The 23753-nt window shown below is 41.1% G+C and overlaps 1 protein-coding gene and 1 long non-coding RNA gene across 3 annotated transcripts in view; one reads left to right on the top strand and one right to left on the bottom strand.

Moving 5' to 3' along the window:
- Window positions 1-23753, top strand: part of LOC149874956 (uncharacterized) — a 153714-nt gene that overhangs the window by 26460 nt on the left and 103501 nt on the right. The window lies entirely within an intron of this gene.
- The window catches only part of DGKH (diacylglycerol kinase eta), a 266880-nt gene continuing 243579 nt past the window's right edge, over window positions 453-23753 (bottom strand). For both annotated transcript variants that reach the window (XM_090025097.1, XM_090025089.1), the window contains 5 exons: window positions 21021-21113; window positions 16176-16295; window positions 15689-15797; window positions 14151-14281; window positions 453-7202 (listed from right to left, as the gene is read on the bottom strand). In XM_090025097.1, coding sequence (XP_089881223.1) covers window positions 7113-7202; window positions 14151-14281; window positions 15689-15797; window positions 16176-16295; window positions 21021-21113 — 543 coding nt within the window. In that variant the 3' untranslated portion in view covers window positions 453-7112. The remainder of the gene's footprint in view (window positions 7203-14150; window positions 14282-15688; window positions 15798-16175; window positions 16296-21020; window positions 21114-23753) is intronic.

The raw sequence follows: 23753 nt of genomic DNA, 5'->3' as shown, positions 1-23753 counted from the left end.
GATAAAATCTTTGTACTGTAAAATCTTTTTATTTCTTACATCGTAAGTTTAAGACCTAATGAAACTTGATTGTAAATGCTGGAAATACGAACATTTTACACTTCAGAAGATTTTACTTCTACTTTTTTTTGGCCGTTTTGCTCTTTGGTATATTCATGAATTTGGAATTAAGTGCCTATAGCTAGTCTTTAATTCCAGAATTCAAATGCATACGGCCCTGAAATCAGCTTGGCCACTAACTTCAATGGATTGCAGAATTAGGCTCAGTAGAGAAAAGAAGGGAAGCTTCCCAATGCAATTTAATTTCTAAGGAACAAACAGCTTCTGTATGGCAGAAATGAAAAAAATCAAGTATACAAACAAACTATTGACAGCTATTAAACCTAAGGCCAGAGTAGTAGAAAAGAACTAGAAAAGGCATTTTTGTATAAAAGATCAAGTCCCACACTGTATCTCATATATACTATATTTACTTAAATACAAGCAAAGGTTTTTCAGTCAGTTAGCATGAGGGAAAAAGACCCTTCATCTTACATTTCCACACAAGAAAACCTCATTAAATATGCTGTATATCATTAATCGGCTGCCAAAAGCAGCATGTGCTCAATAATGGAAACCAACTATGAAGCTGAATGCAGCCAACACTAACCATGACCGTGACACACATGGGCCATACTGGGCATACATACTGATGGGAACCTGCCACAAGGCTAGGTTAGTGCAGCACATCTGAATAAAATATATGGTAGCATCCACTATGCTCAGTCCCCCTCAACATTAACTTTCACAAGTCATGGTAAACCACTACACTGAATACACTTCAACTTCCTCTTTACTCCCAGAGCTGAGCTGTGCCTTTCTTTTCCATTTCCAATTATTCCCGTTTCTTCACCAGTCTCAAAGTTCTGGCAAACATCATCAAACAGGGCCTCAAACAGCTCACCCAGAATCCCTGTTACCCCCTCTCTCAGGCTGTCTTGTATGATTAGTGTGGCCCCACAGTCTGCAAGGTGGAGCCAGACCAGGATGCCCTGCACCTCATCTGCATATAAAGTTTCGGGACTTCCAGGACTCATGACAAATAGACCCAATTCTAGTCATGAGCGGGGCAGAGAGGCTAATTAACACATGGATCCTGTGTGGGGTGGGTATCTGGAGTATACACATACTCAGCAGTGCTGAGCAATAGGGTCATCACAGCTTGAAACACCAGCTCAACAGACTATATGGTAAATCATGAGCCTTTTGGTTTTGGACCAATATCGTGCAGTTTGTATTCTATAAAAAGAGGTACAAAAGTGCTGCTTAAAAGTGTGTTTATGGAGTACCTGCACTAGAACTTGCAGCAGTTTAAATAAAAGGTAAAATGCATCAATTCTGAATGAACTAAATTACTCAAGAAATGTTTATCTCAAGGTCATTATTTTAAAATTTACCCCTCACTTCCATGTGCTGATGGAGCACAGGTTCTGCCGGTAAGGGGGGAGAAGGGGCTGCACGGCAAGGAAGCTGGGGGGCAGAGGGCAAGGGGGCCACCTGACTTCCCCCTGATTTATTTTCCCTGCTGTAGCAAGAGGAAGAGGACAAATTCAAGGCAAATCTCCAATAATTAGGTTCCATACCTGGAAAATTATAACAAATTTATAAATTTTCCATATATAAAATCTAATTATGGGGGCAATCATCGTATATTTGAGTAGCTATGTACATAACCAGTGAAGACTTTTTTACTGAAGGTTATCAAATAGTACTTAATATTATCATCACCCTCCCCAAACTTCTCGATTACATAAAAAAATATCCATCTACTTTTTGCTCAAGCCAACAAATGTCACTGAGAATTCCTACAAACATTGAAATCTTTGCAACTAGAATAAGCAGCATGAAAAAATTTTGATATAAAAATCATATCCTAAAGTTTATAGTTTATAATCTATTAATAAAGCATCATCATAAGAAGGACCCTGTTGTATAGATGTAACACTCAATATTTATAGAGTAGTGAGATATTTATCTAATTTGGAGGAAAGAGAAAAGCTTCATATAATTCAATATGGCTCTGAACTGACCCATGAGCCATCAGATAATTTCCTCATTGTAAGATAAATATTACTCCAACTCCAACAATTTATCTTCAATAACATGTCTCACATAACTAAAGCTTTTACAAATGTGAAAGCTTATTACATTACTAATTACCAGTTACCAGAACCGTTAAACAAAGTTCAACGATGAAAAAGCTTAATAATTAGAGGTACATATATAGATATGACTAAAACAGTGGAAAACATTAATAGTGCAATCATAAACAATAAGAATCAAGCAAAATAGATTCTCTGCCCTTTTTTTGTCACGCACATCCAATGTGACATTATCTATGTACAATGCATTGTCAAACTATCATTAAATACTTTGTTAATGTTTTGGTTTATATATTAATTTACCATTAACTGTAAAATAAGTTTCCTGTCACAGGGAAGGATCATGACACAATGACAAAACACTATTTTTACCAGGATACCTTATGAAATAAAATGTGTGTTATCTAGGCATTGTGCAGTTTTCATAAGGTGAATTTGCATCAGTCAGTCCAGTTAAAAAATCAAACACTGGCAGGTTACATATTAGTACAAAGTTAAAATACACAAATATACCTAAACACGGAATATGGGCATTACATAGGAAAAACAATTCCCCTTGCTTGTATTAAAAGATGCAACGTTTTAACAAGAATTTGGGAGAGGAAGTTGTGGGGAATAGAGGGTGACAATGCTGATTTTAGTAGCTCACAAACTCTGATATCACTCCATTCTCAGAACATAATATGAGAAAGAACTACTATACTGAAAGACGCACAAACCTCATAGCAGGGTGTCTGGGGTTGATTGGTCAGCTGTTTTATACTTTTTCTATTCCCCTGTAAGGATAATAGAAATATGACAGGGGAAAAATTACAGAAAACAATAGTAAGGGGAAAATGCATAAAAAATAAAAGGAAGAATGTTTATAATTTCACTTTTTTATACAAGAGTTCCATGTTGAAATATCATAGAAAGTAGTACAATTTGTCTTTATGGTAAGATTAGACTTTTTAAAAAAGAAGGCATTGTATTATTATAAAAGGTAGCACATGTATCATCTGAAACAGAGGCTGCTACAATAGTTGAATATAAAAAACTAGAAAAATGCTATACAACAGCAAAACAAATGCATCTAATCTTGCTACTGTATTATCTTTTTCAAATATGCAGTTTTCCCTTTTCTTTTCCATAAAGGGCAGCGAACTCATATTGACACATACACACATAACTACTTCTCTTTTTAAAAACAATGCTGACTGCTCGGTTTTGCCTTGTACACATTTACAGTGGTACACACCAGTTTTCTGAAACTTAAAAGTATTGAACCATGGACATTTTTTTCTTACCAGTATTTTTATTTATTTATAGTATTACATACACCAAGGGTTTGCGTATAACAAGTCCAGCTCCCAAAAATCTATTTGCATAAAATCATAGGATTTAAAAAATGTTTTAGGATTCTTTATTTGCCTTAAAAAAATTAGGATTCATATTCTGGGAAAAAATTTTCAATATAGTCATAAAGACTCAGAAATCATGTTGTTAAAAAATTAAAGCTGATACATTCAAGTAATCTGATTACAGGAGCTAAGGTTCTAATGACAAAAACGCCCAACCAAAAAAAAAATATCAAAGCACTGCATGCATCTGCACGTGCGCATTTACTGCGCAGTAACCAAAATGATTGTGCAGTACGGACATGCATCTACACATGCATGCCTGTATTGTGCAGTAAATATGGAGACTTATGCTGACTTGAGTGTAAATTTCATACCTGCATCATGCATCATACCAATTAGTTACTGCACAGTAATGCACCCAGGGGGCCAACCTGCTGGGTCTACCCAGCCATTACGGGGCCAGCCTGAGCCCAGCCCCAGGGCTCCTGGCTGGCCACCTCTCCTGGCTTCAACTTGGACTGAAGTTAGTCCCAAGGGTTGGCAGCCATGTGGCAGGAGGCTGGAGCTCCTCCCAGTGGCCACAGGGGCACATAGCAGGCTGCTCTGAATGTGTAGATGCCAGCCTATTCCTGCTTAATGTGCAGTAAATTTAAGCTGGTATAAATGCATGTGTAGACACACCGACTGACAATAAACTCAGAGCTGGCAACACTGTGTTTAAAATACACTTTATGTAGAAAACCCATTTCCCTAAACAAGGTTACAAGCTTATGCCCACACTAAAGGGATCCCTTCTTATATTTTAGGTCTACTTCAGCAACACATGGAACTGATGTTCAATGAAGTTTTAAGTCATAGGTGCATGCACAATTTTGCTTTCCTGGGCTTCTGTCAAACACTATATAAATAAATTCTGAAATACCTTTGTCCATTAAAAAAATCCTCTCCTTACATAACTGAAGTTAAATTCTTTGGCAATCATTTGAGAAAAAAAAAAAAGAAAAAAAAAAAAACAAACACCCCATAACACACACACAATAAATGGAAAATTCTGTCCTGCATTGAGGTAATCTGAGGCATGACAAAAAAAGTTTAATTATTAACATTAGCCATTTTTTCCTGCTTAAAAGAGGAACTCACACTTTCCAGCTGCACTCTGTGGAGGCCTCTTTCAATCACTGCCTAGTCTTAAGAAACCTTGCTCCATATGTCCAATTCTATGCATTGAGTAATAAAGCAGTGAGCATGTAAGGGAGCAATCATTCTGTAAGAAAGCAAACTAAACCTTTTTATGAATTATGAACTTGAATGAACAAGACTAATTGCCCAACCTCCCAGAATACCCACAAATTAGAATGCTACCACACAATACAAACACTGTAGTTTACAGTGAAGTAGGAAAGCAAGGAAAGACGGTTCATGAAGACATGACAGACACTATCTGAACATCCTTTAAAGAGGTCAGTGTTAAGTACATTTTAAAAAACTGTCCATTGTTTGCATGCCCTTTTAGTACAATAGTTCAAAAATAATGTGACTTAGCAAGCAGTATTTGTTTTGGTTGTTGCTGTAAACTTAATGAAACATAAACTCATTCCTTTGTTTGTTTACCAGTGTAATCTACTGTGCCAGATGATCATGGGATTGGCTCTGATTTTATCTACAGCAGAAGAACATTTAGCTATGTACTTCGGCATAATCTGGGCTTTTTGCCCCCCCTTTTTTCAAATTTCTTGGCAACATAGTGGCATCTGGTCTTTTTTTCAAAAAAGAATAATCATCAAGATTTTTACTTTCCAGGGACAAATCTTCCTCATGTTAAGACAAATGATACAGATTGGTCAAAAGTAGGACCTAGTAATACTTGACACTGTTCCCTTTCACTGTGAAAAACAAACTTTTTAAAACCAAATGCAAATTTTCTCTAGTATCAGATAGTAAATACAAATGAATACATATCTAGGAATGTGCTCTTTAATTTTCAAGGGCTAGCAAAGCTTCTGCTGCTGAGGATATTCAGTTAATAAAAACCAAGGCTCTTTTGCTGGCAAGATCTTGCATTCTCACAAATAGCAAAGAGATATATTTTTATACGAATTTACTTACAACTGTATATAGGCATACACAAATTTGTATCAACACATTATCTAAAAATACTTCAGTAGTTTTCCTGTAATTCTAACTTCCATGGATACTTACATTCTGTTTTCTATTATAAATACTTTGTGAAAAATTAAGTCGTCAATTATGAAGCTACTTCTTGTTTAAGTCATATTACTACATTCCTTCTTAACTGACATGTTTTTGCTCATTCTGTGCTTCGGGAAGTATTACCACATTTACTAAATCTGCTTGTATGACCTACCAATGCAGTAACAAGAAACAGGTGGAATATAGCTATGCAGATGAGCTATGCACAATGTTTTGGTATTTTATGAGCCTTTAAAAGAAATTATTAAAATAGTATGAATAAAAGTTTACCCCACAAATTGACATAGCTGTTACTTTTTTTTGACATTTTCATACACAGGATATGTAAAATGAATTTGCTGCTCACTTAAATAAGGACCGCATTAACATTTTTGCACAATAAATTAAGTAGCATTGTTACTTCTTAACAGTTCAAATATGCTACGGATATTCAAGGTAACCAACGAACTCCGTTAAATGAATCATAAGAGAAAAAATCTTTGTGATTTTCCATGTGACAAGCCAACTGATAAATTTTGTGAGGTACCAGTTTTCCAAAACACTCATAAATTAATGACCTGAAATACCTAATGTACATGGCAAATTTAAAGATCTAACTATACAACGTTTCAATCATATATAATGCACATTATTTGCTGAATATGGCAGAGTTGCTAAGTGCTCACACCCACAAGTCCTTTGCCACCGAACATACTTAAGTAAAACACAGCACTGAAGAATGAATAGAAAAGTGGCTATAACCAAAAAAAAAAATGACGTACAAGTAGTAATAAATTAAATCTTATTAAAACTGATATCAAAGTTGTTCAAGTGTTTAAAATACCAGATGTGCCATGCAACAGAAAAACGGACAATTCAAGCAGGCATACCATGCATTATAGTTTGCATTCATGGTATACAAGTTGTCTTTAACCATATTCCTTGGCCAGTGAGTGCTAGGTACCTGAGGCAATGTCAGTTCACATGCAAAACTAAAAATGATCCATCTCTGTACAGAACCTTTTAGGGCAGCTGTGCCTCAAATATATTGAGACCACCTTATGCTGTACAGTGATATGTTACTGTACTGTAAAAGGAGCCACACTGGGCCACCTAAAGCAAAGCAATTGTTTCTTAAATACACTTTCCAGGCAACACATTTCACCATACACAGATCTCTTAACCAAAATGTGCTTATTTGAACCAGTCAAGTTTAAACACTAAGCAAACATTATCATGGAATTTATAACCTCTTTTTTGGCACAAAACCTCTCAGATTCATACATCAGGCTCTTCCCCACACAAGAATACAGATATATTAACTTGCATGGTATACCAGTGCCTACTCATCCATATAGTAAACTACAAAGACAGCAAAGTGCTTTCAATGGCTTTGCTAAACTAGCAATTCTTCCTCTTTCCAGTGATAGCACCAGTATAATTACACATCAGACAAAGGTGTGTTCTTGCTAAGCTCTTTAATTCCCTGGAGAATTCGCTTCATATGTCCCACTTTCGTTATCCCCAGGTCCTATTAAAAAAAGATAGAAAAAAAAGGAAGGTTTATTTAGTAAAGAGAAACACAATGGTTTCAGGCACGCAGCAGACAATTAGAAATGTAGTTAACATTAGAGGTGAACAGATATATCGGTCCATATCGGATCAGCACCGATAAAAGAAAAATTGACATCATCGGCAATCAGCTTTTTTTGGCCAGTGTAACTGATAACATCACTGATAAATACCACATACACGTGCACGGCTGCAGCATGCACACAGCCAGGAATGCAGCCCAGCAGTTTGGAAAGCAGCATCTGGCTGGTAAGTCTGTGGAGAGGAAGAGGCATGCGTAGGGGTGCAGATCGAGGCCCCCATGATGAGGAAGGCAGGGACAGGCAGGTGCTTCCCATCTGGAGTGGGGCATGGGACAGAGCCATGGACGGCTTATCTGAGAGGGCTTGGTTGGGGGGGTAGCTCCCACCTCTGTGTGCACCCTGCAGGAGGCACAGTGGTCATGTGCCCCCTGGACTTGTGCACAGGGCAAAGGCAGGCTGCCCACTGTGGACTTGGGGCCAGGGACTGTGGCAACCTTTTCCCAACAGGGGGGCTAGGCTGGGGCTGCACTCAGGGTAGGTGGTGGCAGCATTGGGAGGGGTGGCTATGGGGCAGACTACGCCCCTCTCCCTCCCAACATTGCCACTGCCAGCCCTGCCCACCTTGAGCACAGCACCAGCCCCCCTGCCAGGAAGATGCCAGCACAGCCTCTGGCCCTGAGCCTGCAGTCCACCCTTGCCCCACACACAAATCTGGGGGCAGATGCCCCCTGTGTCTCCCCCAGGGTATGCACAGTGGCAAGAGCTGCCCTCCCTCCCCGTGCCCCCCAAACAAGCCACCCCTGGCTCCATCTTCTGCCCTGCCCTGGCAGGGCAGCACCTGCCTGCTCCTGCCCCACTCCCTCCCTCCCTCACCGTGGGGGCCTCGATCTGCCCCCCCATGCCCCTTCCCCTACCCCCACCTCCAACTTACTGGCTGGACGCTGCTTTACAAGCTGTTGTGCTGCATATTGGCTATTAGATAGGTACTGGCCAGTAGGGCTGGTTCATAAAATCTTTATCAGTGCACCACTAGTTAACATTGCAAGTTGTTTAGCATTAACTGGAAGTGATTCCGTATATATAGCAAAATATATATAATGTTACCAAACATTGCAAAAAGCGCATGTTATAGCCCACAACATTTGGAGTTTCTTTGTTTTGCACTGGTAAGCTACTTACCTGCAATAAGTGCTATTGGAAGATACAACTTTACCCCTTTCCACCCAAACTCTTACTTTTATATTCACCTGCCTTCTACATGCAGATGTTTTGTTTGTCAATTTTCAAGTTGCGCAATCTCCTCCTCCTCTCTAACAAAACCACCATGGGTTTCAAAGCATGTGATGAATCAGAGCTTCTCTCCATCAATTTTATCTGTGGCCCCCAAATACCTATTTAAAATCAGCAAATACACATATCCCCAATCTCTCAAGGGTAAGTGGATATTCGTTTACCAGGATGTCGGACAACTTCCCTTCAGAGAACAATAGAGTAACTGATTGTCTTATTATAGGAAGGCAAGTACCCTAATATGGACACACTTGACAATTAGAGAGCTAAAGGAACGTTTCTGACAGACATGAAATTCACACCCCCAAGGAAAATAGGAAAGTACACACGTGTACACACACACACAATATACAAATCTCTATCTGTACCATGTGAGAAAATTATCATCAGCTGAAATGCTGTTGGTGATATTTTCTGTGATTCACCTGTAGAGAAGGAGCAATAGGAAGAACCTTTAGGAAAAGAACTCCCCCCACCCTCCAACCCACCCAGATTACTTAAGAATTATGTGTTTTTGTTTGTATGTACAGGGCTTATACTTGTGATAGCAAATGAAACAGTAAGGCATTTCATCCATGTTGAATTCTTCCTGGTCTAAAGGTCAGAATGGGATTCCTGACTCTTTCACTGACTGTGGGATTTGAAGCAATTCACCCAAGCAACATGGGTCCCAGCTCGCCCATCTGGAAATTCCATTTGGAATCATTAGGATAATGCCACCAAACAAAGTGTAAGCTGTGAATATTCAAATTATTGAAAAATAATAGGCTTAAGTGCATAGATTACAATCATGTGAATAAAATACCACGCATTAACATTTCTAAATGTAATGCTTTCCATTCAAGATGACAATTTTCCCTGGAAAGGACAGCTAAAAGGGAAAGAGCAGCAGCATGAACTAATTCTTGTAAAAATGATAGTAAGGATATAGGATGATATACAGACTTTGTGCACAGTGTACATATAATTTTTTGCAACCACCAAAAAGACTTGGGGAAATCTTCATTGTGGATCATTTGTACTTGACACAGATTACTGTATCATTTTGTTTTCCATTCATCCACCTCAGGCAAGAAAAGTGTCGTATAAAAATGGATACAAATTCCTTGTTTTATATTAAATGTAAGGTAGTACAAATTTAACAGATTAAACTATCTTCACCTTTGAAAAGGCAAGTTCAATTTCTGGTTAAGTTAGAAAGAAATGCATCCTATTTCTGCGAAGAGGCTCCTAATTTTTATGATTTTTGATAGGTGATCATTGCTAAATAATTTTTTCAGGGATGATGAGGAGGAAAGGATCATATGGTACTGTTTTTAGACATCAACTCTTTCACCAACCTTGGCCAAGGGTCATCAAATTCATGCTTTATTAGTTGTGGACAGGGGTGGTGCTAGTCTCTTCCTGGTAGGGGGCAAGGGGCTATGGACTACACAGAAAACTGTGTAGTCAGAGTGGGGCAGGCAGCAGTGGACTGGAGAGGAGGTACAGTGCTGGGAGGGGTGGCTGTGGGGAAGCTAAGACAAATTTTGGAGTGCCTATAGATGCCCCCCTCCCCCCAAAGTCCCCCCAGTGCTGCCCCTGGTCGTGGATAGCAAGATTTTATTTCCATTCTATTCTGAAGTGACTATAATTTGAACTAAATTTAGATTAAAACAGCAGATCCTCAATTGCAATACAGCTCTGGCAGTCCCTCAGTTAAATTCTGCTGCACTCAAGAAAAACCCCCAAAACAAAACAAAACAAAACAAAGGAAAAACATCCACTCCTATAAATAAATGTGAAGAAGCTTAGAAATTTCACTGTGGAAGTTCACCCAAATCTTTATGCTGGGAAGAAACCATACATGCTAAAAACTGTCTAGAACTCCCAACTACTTACTACTGCAAAAATGTTTGCAGGGATACTTTTGCTCTAACTTTTGTCCTAAGGGAGGCATTTATGATAGAGACATATTGGAAATAATTTGCAGAAATGCAGAGCTCTAAAACAAGTGTAAGTTAATTACCTTAAGTATTGTATCATCTATCCCCAATTCATATCTACTTAATAAAGCTTCCATCTGACCAAAATTTGGCTTGCCCCATGGATTTTTCAAAGTTGATAGTCTTGCAAGTACTTGAAGGGAAACAGCAGCACATTTTTTTCAAGGATGGTTCAACACCAGTATGCCCTTTCAGCCCTTCTCTCCTTATGCCCCTTTCCCCTCACCCATACGTTCACCGTATCGTTATAGCAAGACAGATGCAAGAACTCCAGACATTAAAAAACAGGTAAGAACCACCCAATAAAAGTTCTTATAACGTTTCTCTTCTCGTAGCAACTTTCAAAAAAAGTATTGTAAATGTATTTACCATAAACACTTACAAAGCCAGAACCACTGCAACAACATGGCTTGTTTAAACAGAAGCTATTCTTTACACTGTTTTATATCACTAATGACTAGTGATGCATCGAGCATATGGTACTTGTTATCCTCCTAAGGGCAAAGTGGGGGATTTAGATTAGCAGCATTGCAATAATTCAACCTGCCTTCACCTATTCATACCTCCTCCAAAAATGTATACATAGCACAGCAGCTGCCAACCAGACTATTTTGGCAAAGTATCTATCAGCTGGGATGCCATAGTTTCTTATCTCATCCTATGGCTTCCCAGATTATAGGAGAATCATATGGGAACATGATTTTCTAAGGGAGTTTTCTTGAAGAGCAGAGACAGAACTCAAGTTCAGCATAAATCAACTTGCTGCAACTTCTGTAACACTGTCACTCCATGTTTTGCTGCCTACCCCACCTCAAAAGCAGCAAGTGATTTTGGGGATGGTGTGGAAGGGGGAGGATTAAGACTCCCTCCTTCAACTAAGATCAGGCATATGGGATCAGTGAAAGAGCATTATAAAGAGGCAAAAGAGGCAGAGTGCTGACAGACCTTTGCCACCATTTGGAGGTGTACTCCATTTTAGACAACTCCCACAGAGCCCATTAAGTGGGAGCCAGACCCTAACTAGGGCAGAGAAAAACTGCAGGTGTCAGAGATTCCTCAGTCTAGTGAGTTACCTCTGATTCATTGTGGTGCTAGACAGAGAAGAAAGCAGGTCTTATGCAGCAGGTTACCCCAGGTGGAGTAGGGGAAACTGAGGCCAGTGCTGGGCTGGCCCCAACAGCCTTACCTGGGGTCCTGGGTGCTTTCAGGGGCTGCAGCAGCAGTGATTCTGCTGCACAGAGCCTGGCTGGCAGCCAGAGCATGGCTCCAGCTAGCCCAGCTTTGGTTTTGAGTGCTGCCCCCTCATGCACTGCTCCATTTTTTTTGTATGCACAGGTTTTTTGATCCCTGGATAGCCAGAGGTCCAACCCCCACCACTACCCTGCATTGCTCCCTTGCAATGCAGAGAACAGCTGAACGTTCAGTATGTGGCACCACAGACATGTCTGCAGCACCATGTACTACATAGCCATGCTCGTTTGGACACGGCTGTAGAGGGTTTTCCTCGTGCTGGGACTGTTGATAACTTTTCCTTTTGACCAAAAAAGAGAAAGGTGGGCAACAAACACAAATTGTTTCCTGCATCAAAGGCGAGGTGAGCAGGATATCCATTGCAGATAGTCTGCAAAACAGAGCAGAGCAACTGCAGATAACTGGCGGGTAATCCAAGATAGATCAACAGTCACTCTCAATGATCTCTCTCAATTCAGAGCTTATATCAGACTGGTTTGCAAGACAGACTTAGCGCTGAACAAAATTATTCAAATATGACGACATAATGCAAACAGCACAAGCTGTGCTTGGCCAGAAAGACTGCCTGGCTCATCATGAGCACCTGTACTGGAAAACAACGGATATCCTGGCAAAAAAACATGATACCTTCTCACCCTCCATTCTTGTCTTATGGACAGTGACCTCTCAATCAGCTGCATCTGGTGATTTTAAATCTGCATCCTTGTTTCTAAAAATTATTAGATAGATGTGTAGGTAAAGACTGGTCACAAGATAGTCTCCGTGGCTTTCTTTTAGCAATTTGAGTCTATCACACTTTTGAGTTGTACCAAATGTAGCTCATTCATTATTTATCTAAGCAACAGAGTTAGTAAGTTTATGATCATTTTGCTGAAGAAATCTAGCTTGGTTAAGTATCAGACTTTTGATTACACAACCAAACTGATCCTTGCACAAAGCCAAAGGAACTCCCTGTGCATGGGGTAATTCTCAGTCCACTTTCACAGTTGTGATATGTTGAGATATGCTTCTTTCTAGAGAGTTCAATTTTTCATATATATCATTTTGACAAAATCAGGCCTAAGGAACATTCAGATTCCTATATAACTTTGAATTATTTGATATCTATTCAGAAGAGTCAAAATATCTTCTGGAGTGTACTGTCTGCATGGTTCTCTATTGACCCTTGTGCATTGGTGTCTGTGAGGCCTTTGGGAAGCATGGGATACAAAGAGGCTCAGGGTAGGTAAAATAAGAATATAAATCATGTCATCACCACCTTATAAGGAAGAATGTTGAACTACAGTAGCTATTTTTGCAACACTTCAATAGTATATCTGCATGAAACTTGCCTAGATCTGCAGTAGTGTTCAGATTCAACAGACTCAATGGTTTGGGCTTTAGAGGTAAATGTTTGCAATTTATACAATATCTTATTTCCTATCTTATGCAATAAGAGCTGCAATTTGTTGCATGCAGATTTCTCAAAACACATTATCAAGAGGGCATTACTTGTGTTCCAGGAAAAAGTAATTTAACAAATCCCCAAGGATAGTATCTCTATTACATAAAATGGATGCACTTAAGTGTTCCTGAAAAAGACAGGCAAGCTCAAATAGCACCACTTCAAACTGCAAAGTAATTGTCATCTGCTTACTTACTATTTTCAGCTAACCAGCTTTTCTTTCTGCAAAAATTAGATCCCATTTCATCGAACTTCAACAGGGAACTGTTTTTAGATTTTGTAGAAAATGATCACAGAAAGAAAACTTGTTTTGTGGAGTGTGGGGGGGAGCTGGTTGTTGTTTGGTTTTTGGCACAGTTATAACCAGAACAATAGGGGACCACAAAAGTTGTTAAGATGGGGCTATTTACCTGACAAACAAGGATGTAAATGGTAGTCTATCAACTGTTTCTCTCTCCCTCCCCCTTCACCCCCAAATAGCTATTGACATACTGTGCTCATATAGCCAAAATGAACTTTTAGTGCTCACCAGATATATTTAAAATCATCATCACTGGTTGAATAAATTGCTTATGGATATTTCACTTTACACACAGATCTTATTTAATAAACCCAAGTAAAACAGAGATGTTGTTAACAAATATAAACACACTGGTGTCACTAAACCTGCTGACCATCATTCTGTGTGACACACAAGAGAATAAAATCTTCAACTGCACTGATATACTTGACTAAAAATACAGTTCAGCAGATAGGAAGTTCAGGCCACAGGAAAGTGCATATTAGTTTATTGCAAATATGCCCAGTATAAGCCAAGCTACAAGCATATAAAAGGAGCAAGAAAAGAGGAAAGGTTTATTTTGTTTCTATCAAAGAAAATTCTCAAGAGCAGAAAAGTAGCACAAAGGAAATACCTTAAGATCTCGCCTTTCCAGGTGTAAAAGCTCAGAGCCTCGGATGTCATGGCTGATGAAGATTTCTTTGTACTCTCCCAAACTGAGCAGATCCAGCCAAGCAGCAACTTCATCTGTGCCCCATTTTTGAACTACCAAAGTTAAGAGCAAAACCCCCTTAATTTCTACATGCTCAAATGCATTACAAGCAAAGGTTAGGCCAAAGAGAGTGGAAGACAGAATAGAACTGCCGTGCCAGCAAAAGGAAAGGTTAAAAGTGGTGTTTCCACAAAAACAGAGTTTCCATTTTACATGCAGGTTACAAGTTAGCAATAAATGTGAGAAGGTATCTATGCAAGTTGGGGATCTTTGCTTTGCAGCCGTACTTTCAGCTTTACTCCGGTTTCCTCAATAAAGCTATCAAAATTAATATACTTCAACAGATGCACTTTTAACCATGTGAGGATCAGCAATACTATGTCTAAGTTTGTTCTGCTGTTACTAACAGCAATTTATCAGTTGTAGGCAGAAAAAAACCCTTCCCATTCTAACTAGAATATAAAAATCAGCATATAAAATGTATCTCAGTAATAACTACTGCACCATGCACATCTAATCTTAGAAATCTCTCTAGTTAACACTTAATTAACACAACAAACATTATGTTAGCCAAAACAGTTACACAGGCATTAATAAGCTCTCTGTAAAACATTGTTCTCTAAGGTTAGTTGCCCACATTAGTTTTAGAACACATTTATATGAGGGAAATTAGGCTGTATTACTATTATTTCTTTAACACTGTGTATTCTTCTACACAATGCTGATTAGCTTCAGACTGAGGTATTCTAATGCGATACATGATTTGTTTTAAGTTTGAAAACATCAATGAGCAGAGAAGTTAAATTCAAATTTGCAAGCTCATCTGGCTATGCTATCCAAACACATTGCTGGATCAGAGACATGGATCCAGTCAGTTTTACAACTACAGTTTAACCACTTATTTTTCAGGGCATAATGCTAAGGCTGTTTGTTCATAGATGCAATGAGGAGAGAGGAGTTTGTTCAACTTTTACTGTCTAAGAGAACAGGACTGGCTATCGCAGAATTATGCTTGAGGTGCATAATTAGCTGATGTGAAAACAAAGCTAGAATATTAAGGGCTAACTGAATTAATTAACTAATAATTAAAAGCTACTGTGCAGCCAGTGAAACTTAAGTTAGTGCTTGGGTGAGGAAACAGAACTAGCATGGGTCTTTGTGCTTCTAAGGGTTTGTTAAATATAATTACCCAGACAAATGCATGGGGACTCTAAACCAAAAAGTAGACAGAAATAACAATACCTAGTTTTGGAAATTATTTTTAAAAATTATTATTATAAGTGTAACAGTTCAGGGGGGAGGAATCCTGATTAAGACCTGAAAAATGTATTGAGTGAACAGGTGAACTCCTATTCACCTGCATTCACCTAAATGGGGCCAAGTATAATGCATTATTTCAGCTTTTTATGAAAGATGTTAGTCCCCAGAAGATATTTGTCTTTCAATGTCAAAACACATACCAGGCTGAGAGCTGGTCTTATGCTTTTGGACCTTTTCCTTTTTAAACTTTGGCACTATGCGAAATACTGTACTTCTGTTGTTTCTTTTAGCATAATCCAGAGGGGGATCCTGAATAAAAGAAAAGAAATAACTACCTTTAAGTAAAAAAAACAATGAAAGTTCAATTACATATGCGAAAAGGTAAATTACATGTATAATTAGTCTCAAAATCTGGTCCAAAATATAATTTAGTACAGAATTGTGTCAGGATCTATCAAAAAATATGGGATACCTAATAGCTTCTTCTATTAAATAACTGCTGACACTTTAATTTCTTACGTAAGAAAAAAGGAAAACTGGAAGCAGACTAAGCAGTAAAACTTAAAAGCTTGCTTGCAGCAGACAGAAGAGATCCAGGGTTATTATTAATACTGCCTCTAATGATGATAAGGGATACTAATTTATTCTTGTGTGGTAAAAAATGGAAAAAATATTAATCTGACCCACCTCATCGTCATTTGATTGGAAAACATAATAAAGCCATGGAATCTCAGCGAGTTTTCTTAACTCAATCTCTACACTGTGCAAAGCGTCAGACAGCAGTTCTTCATGGTAGGATTCCAATTGCTGTTTTTGAAGCATCCAGGGGAAAAAAGAATACAACTTATTAGCTTTGTTAATGCAAGAAATGTTAACTACTTTATAAACTATACACTGCTGCCTAATACCAAACGTAAAGTAACAGGGAATTTCAGACCAAACTTAACTTCCATGGCAAACATATCTAATCATCCTGGGCCTTTGTACATGCAACAAAATTGGCCTTTTAAGCAGTTTACAACTGGCCCTTAAAGCAGTTTAAATGCCCTTTTGCACCACTTCAATGACGCTGCTTTTCCCAAGCTTGATGCTGTATTCCACTTTAAATGACTTCATAACAAAGCAAGCTCAAACCCCCGTGAGGTGTTTTAGTTTGCTACCTAACAAAGCGCAATGGTGCATGGGGCACTAGAGGCCGACGTGATTAGGGAAGCTCGGGCTTAGCAGACTTCCAGCGCCCCATGCACTGTCCCCGCCACCTTCTCCCACCACCGGCACACCCAGCCGCTCTCCTGCTCTGCCCCAGGGGCAAACCAGCCATTCCTGGGCAGTCCCAGGAGGCGAGGTGGCAGGGATGGTGCAGGGGTCCTGGAGCTTACCTTTCTCTCCCATGGCAGGAGGGCAGGGGTGGGGGTGCTGCTGGTGCACAGAGCGGTCCCTGAGCTGTGGGGGACCCGGGTGTTTCCCTCCTCAGCAGCAGCACCCACCAACTGGCACCTGGCCCAGGTGGTCCCCCAGGGTGTCACTGCCATGGAGAGCAGCACCGGGCCTTGCACAGCTCAGGGCCTGTGAGACCTGGCGGCAGGCAGTGCAGGCAGGCTCGACTAAAGGGGAGTAGAAAAAAAAAAGTAGCGAGGAACCTGATCTTTTTCCTTTTTTTCCTCCTGGAGCTTGCCTGCCTGAGCTGTGCTCGGCCCTGTGCTCCCCTCTGGGGCTACAGTGCCCCCCAGGACCACCTGGGCCAGGTGCTAGTGGACGGGTGCCACCTGGGGGGGCACCACGACCATGAAGGGAAACACCAGGGTTCCCCACAGCTCAGGGACTACTCAGCCCACAGGCAGCTTGCCCCCCCACTCCCCCATAGGAGAGGAAGATAAGCTCTAAGGATCAGGCCCCCTAACCCCTGTGTATACGTGACAGGGGTTTAGTTCAGTTTAGTTCTCCCTAAATTGAAATGGTGGGTTTTTAAAAACTCACCATTTCAATTTAGGGAGAACTAAACTGAACTAAACCCCTGTCACATGTACGAGCACCTAGGAGACTATGTTTGAATAGATCTCAATGACACCAGCCTGTCTGACAGCTAAGCCTTATGGTGGGGACACAGCTATCAGCTACTAGCATCACTTACCATACTCAAGAGCATACAAAGGAACAGTTATCTCGTTAACAAGAACACACAACATTAGAGATGTACAAAGAAACTTACAGACTAAGTTAGATTCCTCCACATTGATAGATACAAGAGCAAAGAAACCAGATTCATTGTAATAAATTTCCTTAATCTTGTGGCCTTGTACATCTACCTATCCGGAAGCTACAGCTGGGAAGGAAATGAACAAATAGTGCCAAGTGTAGGAACAACAATAAAGTTTGTACTTTTAAATGATTGTGTCATAGGTTCATAGCTGTATGTACTTCTTTTTTACACTATGATGTTAAGAAAGAGTGAGGGAAGGATTTAATAAGAGAGAGTGATTTGGAAAAACCTCAGATCAAAACACAGAGTCCAACAAAATTGTAATAGCTTACAATGCGAGTAAACCCAAGTTCCTATTGTGAAAATTTCTTTATACGATATGCAGCTCTTAACTGGTTAGGAAGGAGTAGTGGATTTTTTTAGTATAAGTAGGATTCTCTCTTGAAGGCCCTTCCTAGATTTTATGCAATTTTCTCACCGTTTAAGAGACCAAAAAGGACTAGAAGGTAGAAACCCCCTAATTTAAATGCAAGATCTGATAGTGACTCATAGTCACTCCGCAATAAACAAAATGGGAAGAGTCACAGTCATTTGAGTTAGCAATAATATACTAACAGTGCATGGAAGTGTCTATGTGTACTGTTTGCCTTTTGCTAGGCAGCAGTTTTATTCTGCTTGGCAGCGTCCTAAAATGACATGGTTACTTTTTGCCAAAATATGTCGCCTAGCTCCACTACTGAATTACCTCTGTCAATTAAATCAAATCAGTAGACTGATGGAGAGGAATCATAATTTGAACCATCCTATAGCTCGAAGATCACAGAACCAATAGACAGGTGCCAATTAAAAGGGTCACCAGTGAACAGTGTGGACAGTGAAGGCATCAATTTATGTTTGTCACAAGCTTGTCAGAGAAAGTGAAAGAACTGGAGGGGTGAAAAAAAGTAAAGAAGATAAAAATTAAGGAGGAAAGATCCACTTAAGGATTTGCTTCTTTGTGAGTGGACACACAAACTCGAGGATAGTACATGATAGCAATGACAAGCACGTTGAACACCACCAAGTTTCATCCATTTGTATCTCCATGGGTAGGACATAGTTTCAGCATTGGTTAAAGTACCAGACTACAAGTTTTATTTCAGATTCATGAATAAAATTCTAAGCTTAAGGTTTAATGAGAGTTATGGACATCTCTAATGTCAACATGCAGCATAATACACAAAATACATTGATATTTAGTAATAACCCTGTTATTAAATATTGGTTTAGCATAAATAGTCAAATAGGCCTTAACGAGACACCTAATAAAAATATAAAAATCAGAAATGCCTCAAAAGAAAAAACTTACACAAGAGCAGAAGTAAACTAAAACAACTCTTCAGCACATAAGCACTTCAGTGAAATTACTGCCTTTATTGACTGAGAAATGTGGAATTTCATCTGATTTCATATTTAATTCATGTCATAGCATCTCCTGATAAATGATACCACTTAGTATTGCATTCCAATCATCTACTTAAAACTGTTCTGCCAAATCCTGTTCTTGAACAAAGTTAAATAATATATTTATTCTTATATCTTTTTGTTAATTTGGTGAGTTTTCAGATTCCTATATGTTTCTTTCCCCTATCTTCATTAGATTCATCTCAGGAGCATTGTCATCTTCAAATTTGGAAATGTGCCTAACCTCTTAATAGTTCTAGAAGCCAGGAACAAATGCAGAAGGGGTCCAGTGGCATGGTCCCACCCCACCACAGAAGCAGCAGCTGGGGACGTTTTTTAAGTCCCTGAAACAAGCAAGAATTCCACCCCCCTTCCCCTCTGTGCTCAGCAGTATGTCCCCTCCCTTCCAATTCCTCCATCTCTCCTGCTTCAATCCCTGGCTAGCTGAGGATAAGGGGAGCTCCAGAGTTGCTTCTGCCCCACTCCAGCTGGGCTGCATGGGAAGCACTTGTGCTGTGCAGGGAGTTGGGCTGTGGCTCAGCCAGGGACAGTGGCAGCAGCTTCTTCCCAATCCCTTTGGGTATTTTCTGCATCCAGGAGCGGGCTCAGGGAAAGGGAACCCCACAGCCACCACTGTCCCTAGATGAGCCCAGCTCCCCATGTAGCTGTTCCCCAAAGCCATAGATGAAGCAAGACAGGAACAGCTCTGGAGCTTCCCCCACCCTGTGTCAGGTGGAGTCAACAGCAGCAGTGGACACGGAAATGGGAAGGAAGCAGAAGTGCTGTTGAACATAGAGGGGATGTGGAGAGCTGGGAGGTCAGCAGGGGAGAGGGAGATTGTTACCTGATTCAGAATCTTAAAAAAAAAAAAAAAAAATACCCAGCTGCTGCTCCTACAGTGTGGTCTGCCTGCCCTGGTGGTAGAGACAGAGTGGGGAGGCTGGGAGCAAGGGTGGAGGCATCCCTGCGCCACTCACTGCCTTTGCAAAATCCTGTATCTGCCTATGTTAGAAGCCAACTGCTGATCAGCCTTTAGACAGCAATGACTTTCAGTCACCAAACAAAGTGCATTTGAACTGTTTATTTAGAATGGTATTTTCTGAAAAACTCTGTATCTTGATTCCCTTCAGACTCCAGTTCCCCTAAAGAAAGCATCCCATTTGGGATGCTTACAGATGTTAAAAACCCCCCACAAAACCCAAACCATGCTTTGCCAAAAGGAGCAGCATGTTACTTAGACTCAGGATATACAGATCAGGCACTTCAGAGTAGCTTTTTGGTGCTTTTATCTAATAGCCGATTCAATCAGCTATTAGATAAAAGAGCCAAAAAAGCCCCACTGAAGCTCCCAATCTATACAGACACTGGGCAAGCTGGATCCAACTAATGCAATGCCTCTTCTGGGCATGCACTGGGCTCAGCACAGGAGTGCAATGAGTTTAAAGTGCCATCTTTTTTTAACATTTGTAAGCAGTCTTAGTAACTACTATACAGTTTGGATAATATATTTTCTTCTGCATCCAAAAACTCAAAACATCAGTCAGATGCAACTATTCCTACAAAGTGCCTTTTTAATGTCAATTGAGAGAAAAGAGGAACTCAATCTCTTTCCTCACCTTATCACAGCTAACAATTTTCTAATTGTATTTCCAAAGGTCAATTCAGTATACTACAATAACTTCACTACTTTTAGATCCATGATAAATGGTAAAAGAAGGAGGTCCAATAAGTTTTATTACTAAAGCTATACTGGATATTTACTAGACAATACTTGGAAAAAGCAATTTCTTCATCCCATGCTACTGCTGAATGGAATAAGAGATGAAGCACAGGATTGTACACAAGATATTAATGAGTAAAAAAAATAAGTATTTATTTTATCTCCTTACCAAAGGAACCCTTCCTACTAGTAAAGATTCCGTTTCATTATGCAGTGCCTTCACATTGACAGCTATTTCAGTGGCAGTGTTTCTGGTAAGACTCTGGGAAATAGAAGCACAACAGTCAATTGAATGGCTGTATAGTAAACTTAAAAGTCATGCTCAGTTTATGGTCTCAAACTTAACCAGATTCTCCAAAGCATGCCAAGTCAATTTCTCAGCTCTGCATTGAGAACTAGACATTTAGATGACACACTTTGAAGTTTTGGGAGTTTCACCCGTTTGCCTGAAGGCACAATAAGTCTGATCACTTTTTGTTTCAGCATTCAGAATTGACGTCAGAAAATGTACTGTATTTGTTGCTTGGTTTTTACTCTACAGGATTACTGAGTTCTTAGACATGCCTAAGGATCACACAGTCATCCAACTGTAAGAACAATGTATGGTCACCATGGCTGGCTCAGGATAGCAGAGAAATTCAAGGCCTTTTTTTAAGGAAAACTGTTAATTAGGATGATTCACATGACACATGAACTGGCCAGCTACAATTAAACAAACACTGATTAGTTGGTCCACTTATCAGGATGATGAGCAGGGATCCTGGTTTTCTCCGATTTAAAAAAATCCGAAATTTTCAGTTGAAAAAAAAAAGTAACCCCAAATCCACATTTTTCCATGATTGAACTGAAACACCACTATATACATCAGTGCTCTCCAACTTTTTTGGGTAGGAGATCACTTTTTGAATTAAAAAGCAACCCAAGATCTACCCTGCACCTCCACCCCACCCTGCAGGTCAATCTTTTGCGGGGGAAGAAGGGGCAGGGCTGATCGAGGCAGAGGGAAAAAAAATATTTGGGGGAACATCCCCCCCAAGGAGGTATGTTTGTGGGGGAAGGCAAAGGGCTGTGAGGGAGGCAGGTCAGACAGAGATTTCAGCGGTGAGGGAGGGAGCTGGGCACAAGCAGGAGCAGGGGCTGCAGGGAGTGGGCCTGGCCAGGCCGGATGGTGGGACAAGCAGAGGCTTGGAGGGTCCCCAGGCCTCCACTTGTCTCCCACTACCACCAGCCCCTGCACAGCTGAAGAGCCTGGCATCACCCAGGACCCAGCCGGCCCACCCCATGTGCAGATCCAGGGGCACGTGCCCCCCATGCCCTTCCAGGCTGCGTGCTCACCCCTCCCTTCACACCCCAGATGAGCCGCTTGCAGTGCTAGCCCCTGCTCCACTCGTCCCACTCACCTCTGCATGCAGCCCTCCCCACCACTGCTGCTGCCGCCAGAAGCCCGCAGCTAAGCTGCCTTGTGGCCCTACTGCTGCCCCGCATGTGCGGGAGGCTAAGGCCCCCCGCTTCCGTCACCTATGCCCCTACACCCCCTGCCACCGGGTGAGTGGGGCCCTGGTGTGGGTCAGAGCCTAAGCAGCTTGTCCAGGCACACAAGGGGGCTCCTGCTGCTGCAAACACCCTGGCGGAGGCCCAGGAGGCTCATGTCTCCCAATCTGTGCACAGGGCTCGGGGTACAAAGCCCAGCATGCAGCAACAGCTGCCTCTGCCCCACACACAGATCAGGAGGGCACATGACCCCCAGGCCTCCACCAGGGTGCATGCTGCACGGAATCCCCCCTGTGCACCTAAACCTGCTGCCCAGGCTCTGACCCTCCCCCGGTCCAGCCTGGGCCCTCATTCACCCCTGCCCCTACCCCACTCCCTCCCTCACCAAAGGACAGTAGGGCTCGAAGGGGGAATCACCCCACTCACTCAGCCCAGCCCCAGTGGCAGGGGGCATGGCTCAGCCTAGCCACGTGCATCCCGCTGCCATTCTGCTGCTCCCGGACTGTGCCCTGCCGCTCCCAACTGCAGAGCCTTTGACAGTCAATCTCAGACTATGATCAACTGTCAGAGGCTGCACAATTGACTAGTCTAAGGGCAGGCAACGTTTTTTGGCCAGAGTGCCAAAAGAACCACAACATCTACCTTGGAAGGTGCCAGAGTGCCAACATGCCGGAGTCCGGAGCAGCTGTTTGCAGCCACCTGGTTGCAGCCAGCCCATGGGGCCTGGTCTGCTTGCAGCAGGGCTTGCAGTCTCCCAGCTGCCTGCTGGGAGCAGCCTGGGCTCTGTGGCTGGCAGCAGCTACTTAGAGCTTGGGCTGGTGGTGGTGTGCTGAGCAAAATGGCCCAGCGTGCCATGCTCGGCACATGTGCCAGGGGTTGCTGACTCCTGGACTAGTTGATTGGGACCCACTGGTTGGTGACCACTTATATCTATATATAGATATATATCTATACATACATGCATATATGTCTATATTAGTGGTGTTTCATTTAAATCATGGAAAAATGTGGATTTGGGGTTAGTTTTAACTGAAAATTGCAGATTTTTTTAAATCAGAGAAAACCAGGTTCCCTGATGATGAGTGTTTTGGTAGACTATATTAGTAGATAAGCAAACTCTTGTTCTTGAAACTAACCCCCTGCACAAACTAAAATTATGATGCGAGGTGCAGGGACCCTGCTTCTCCTCCTTCCAAAATTCCCCCAGCAGTGTCACATCTCAATACTCACACCGCTGGAGCAGGTGTGTGTTCATATGAATCGGCCCAGATGCTTCTGCTTGTTATTCTCTCTTTTCCAGCACTGTCACAATTTCTCTCTCCCCCAAGTTCTGTGTCTTCCTTTGCCCTGTTTAACCCCACTTAATTTCAATGTTTCCATTATGTTTTACCCTCCAAATTAGGTTGTTTCC

Source organism: Crocodylus siamensis, chromosome 1, assembly GCF_052110815.1.
Source record: "Crocodylus siamensis isolate JL-2025a chromosome 1, ASM5211081v1, whole genome shotgun sequence".
Lineage (NCBI taxonomy): Eukaryota > Metazoa > Chordata > Crocodylia > Crocodylidae > Crocodylus > Crocodylus siamensis.
Note: the sequence above shows the minus strand (reverse complement) of the source record. Positions and strands in the feature narration are given on the sequence as shown.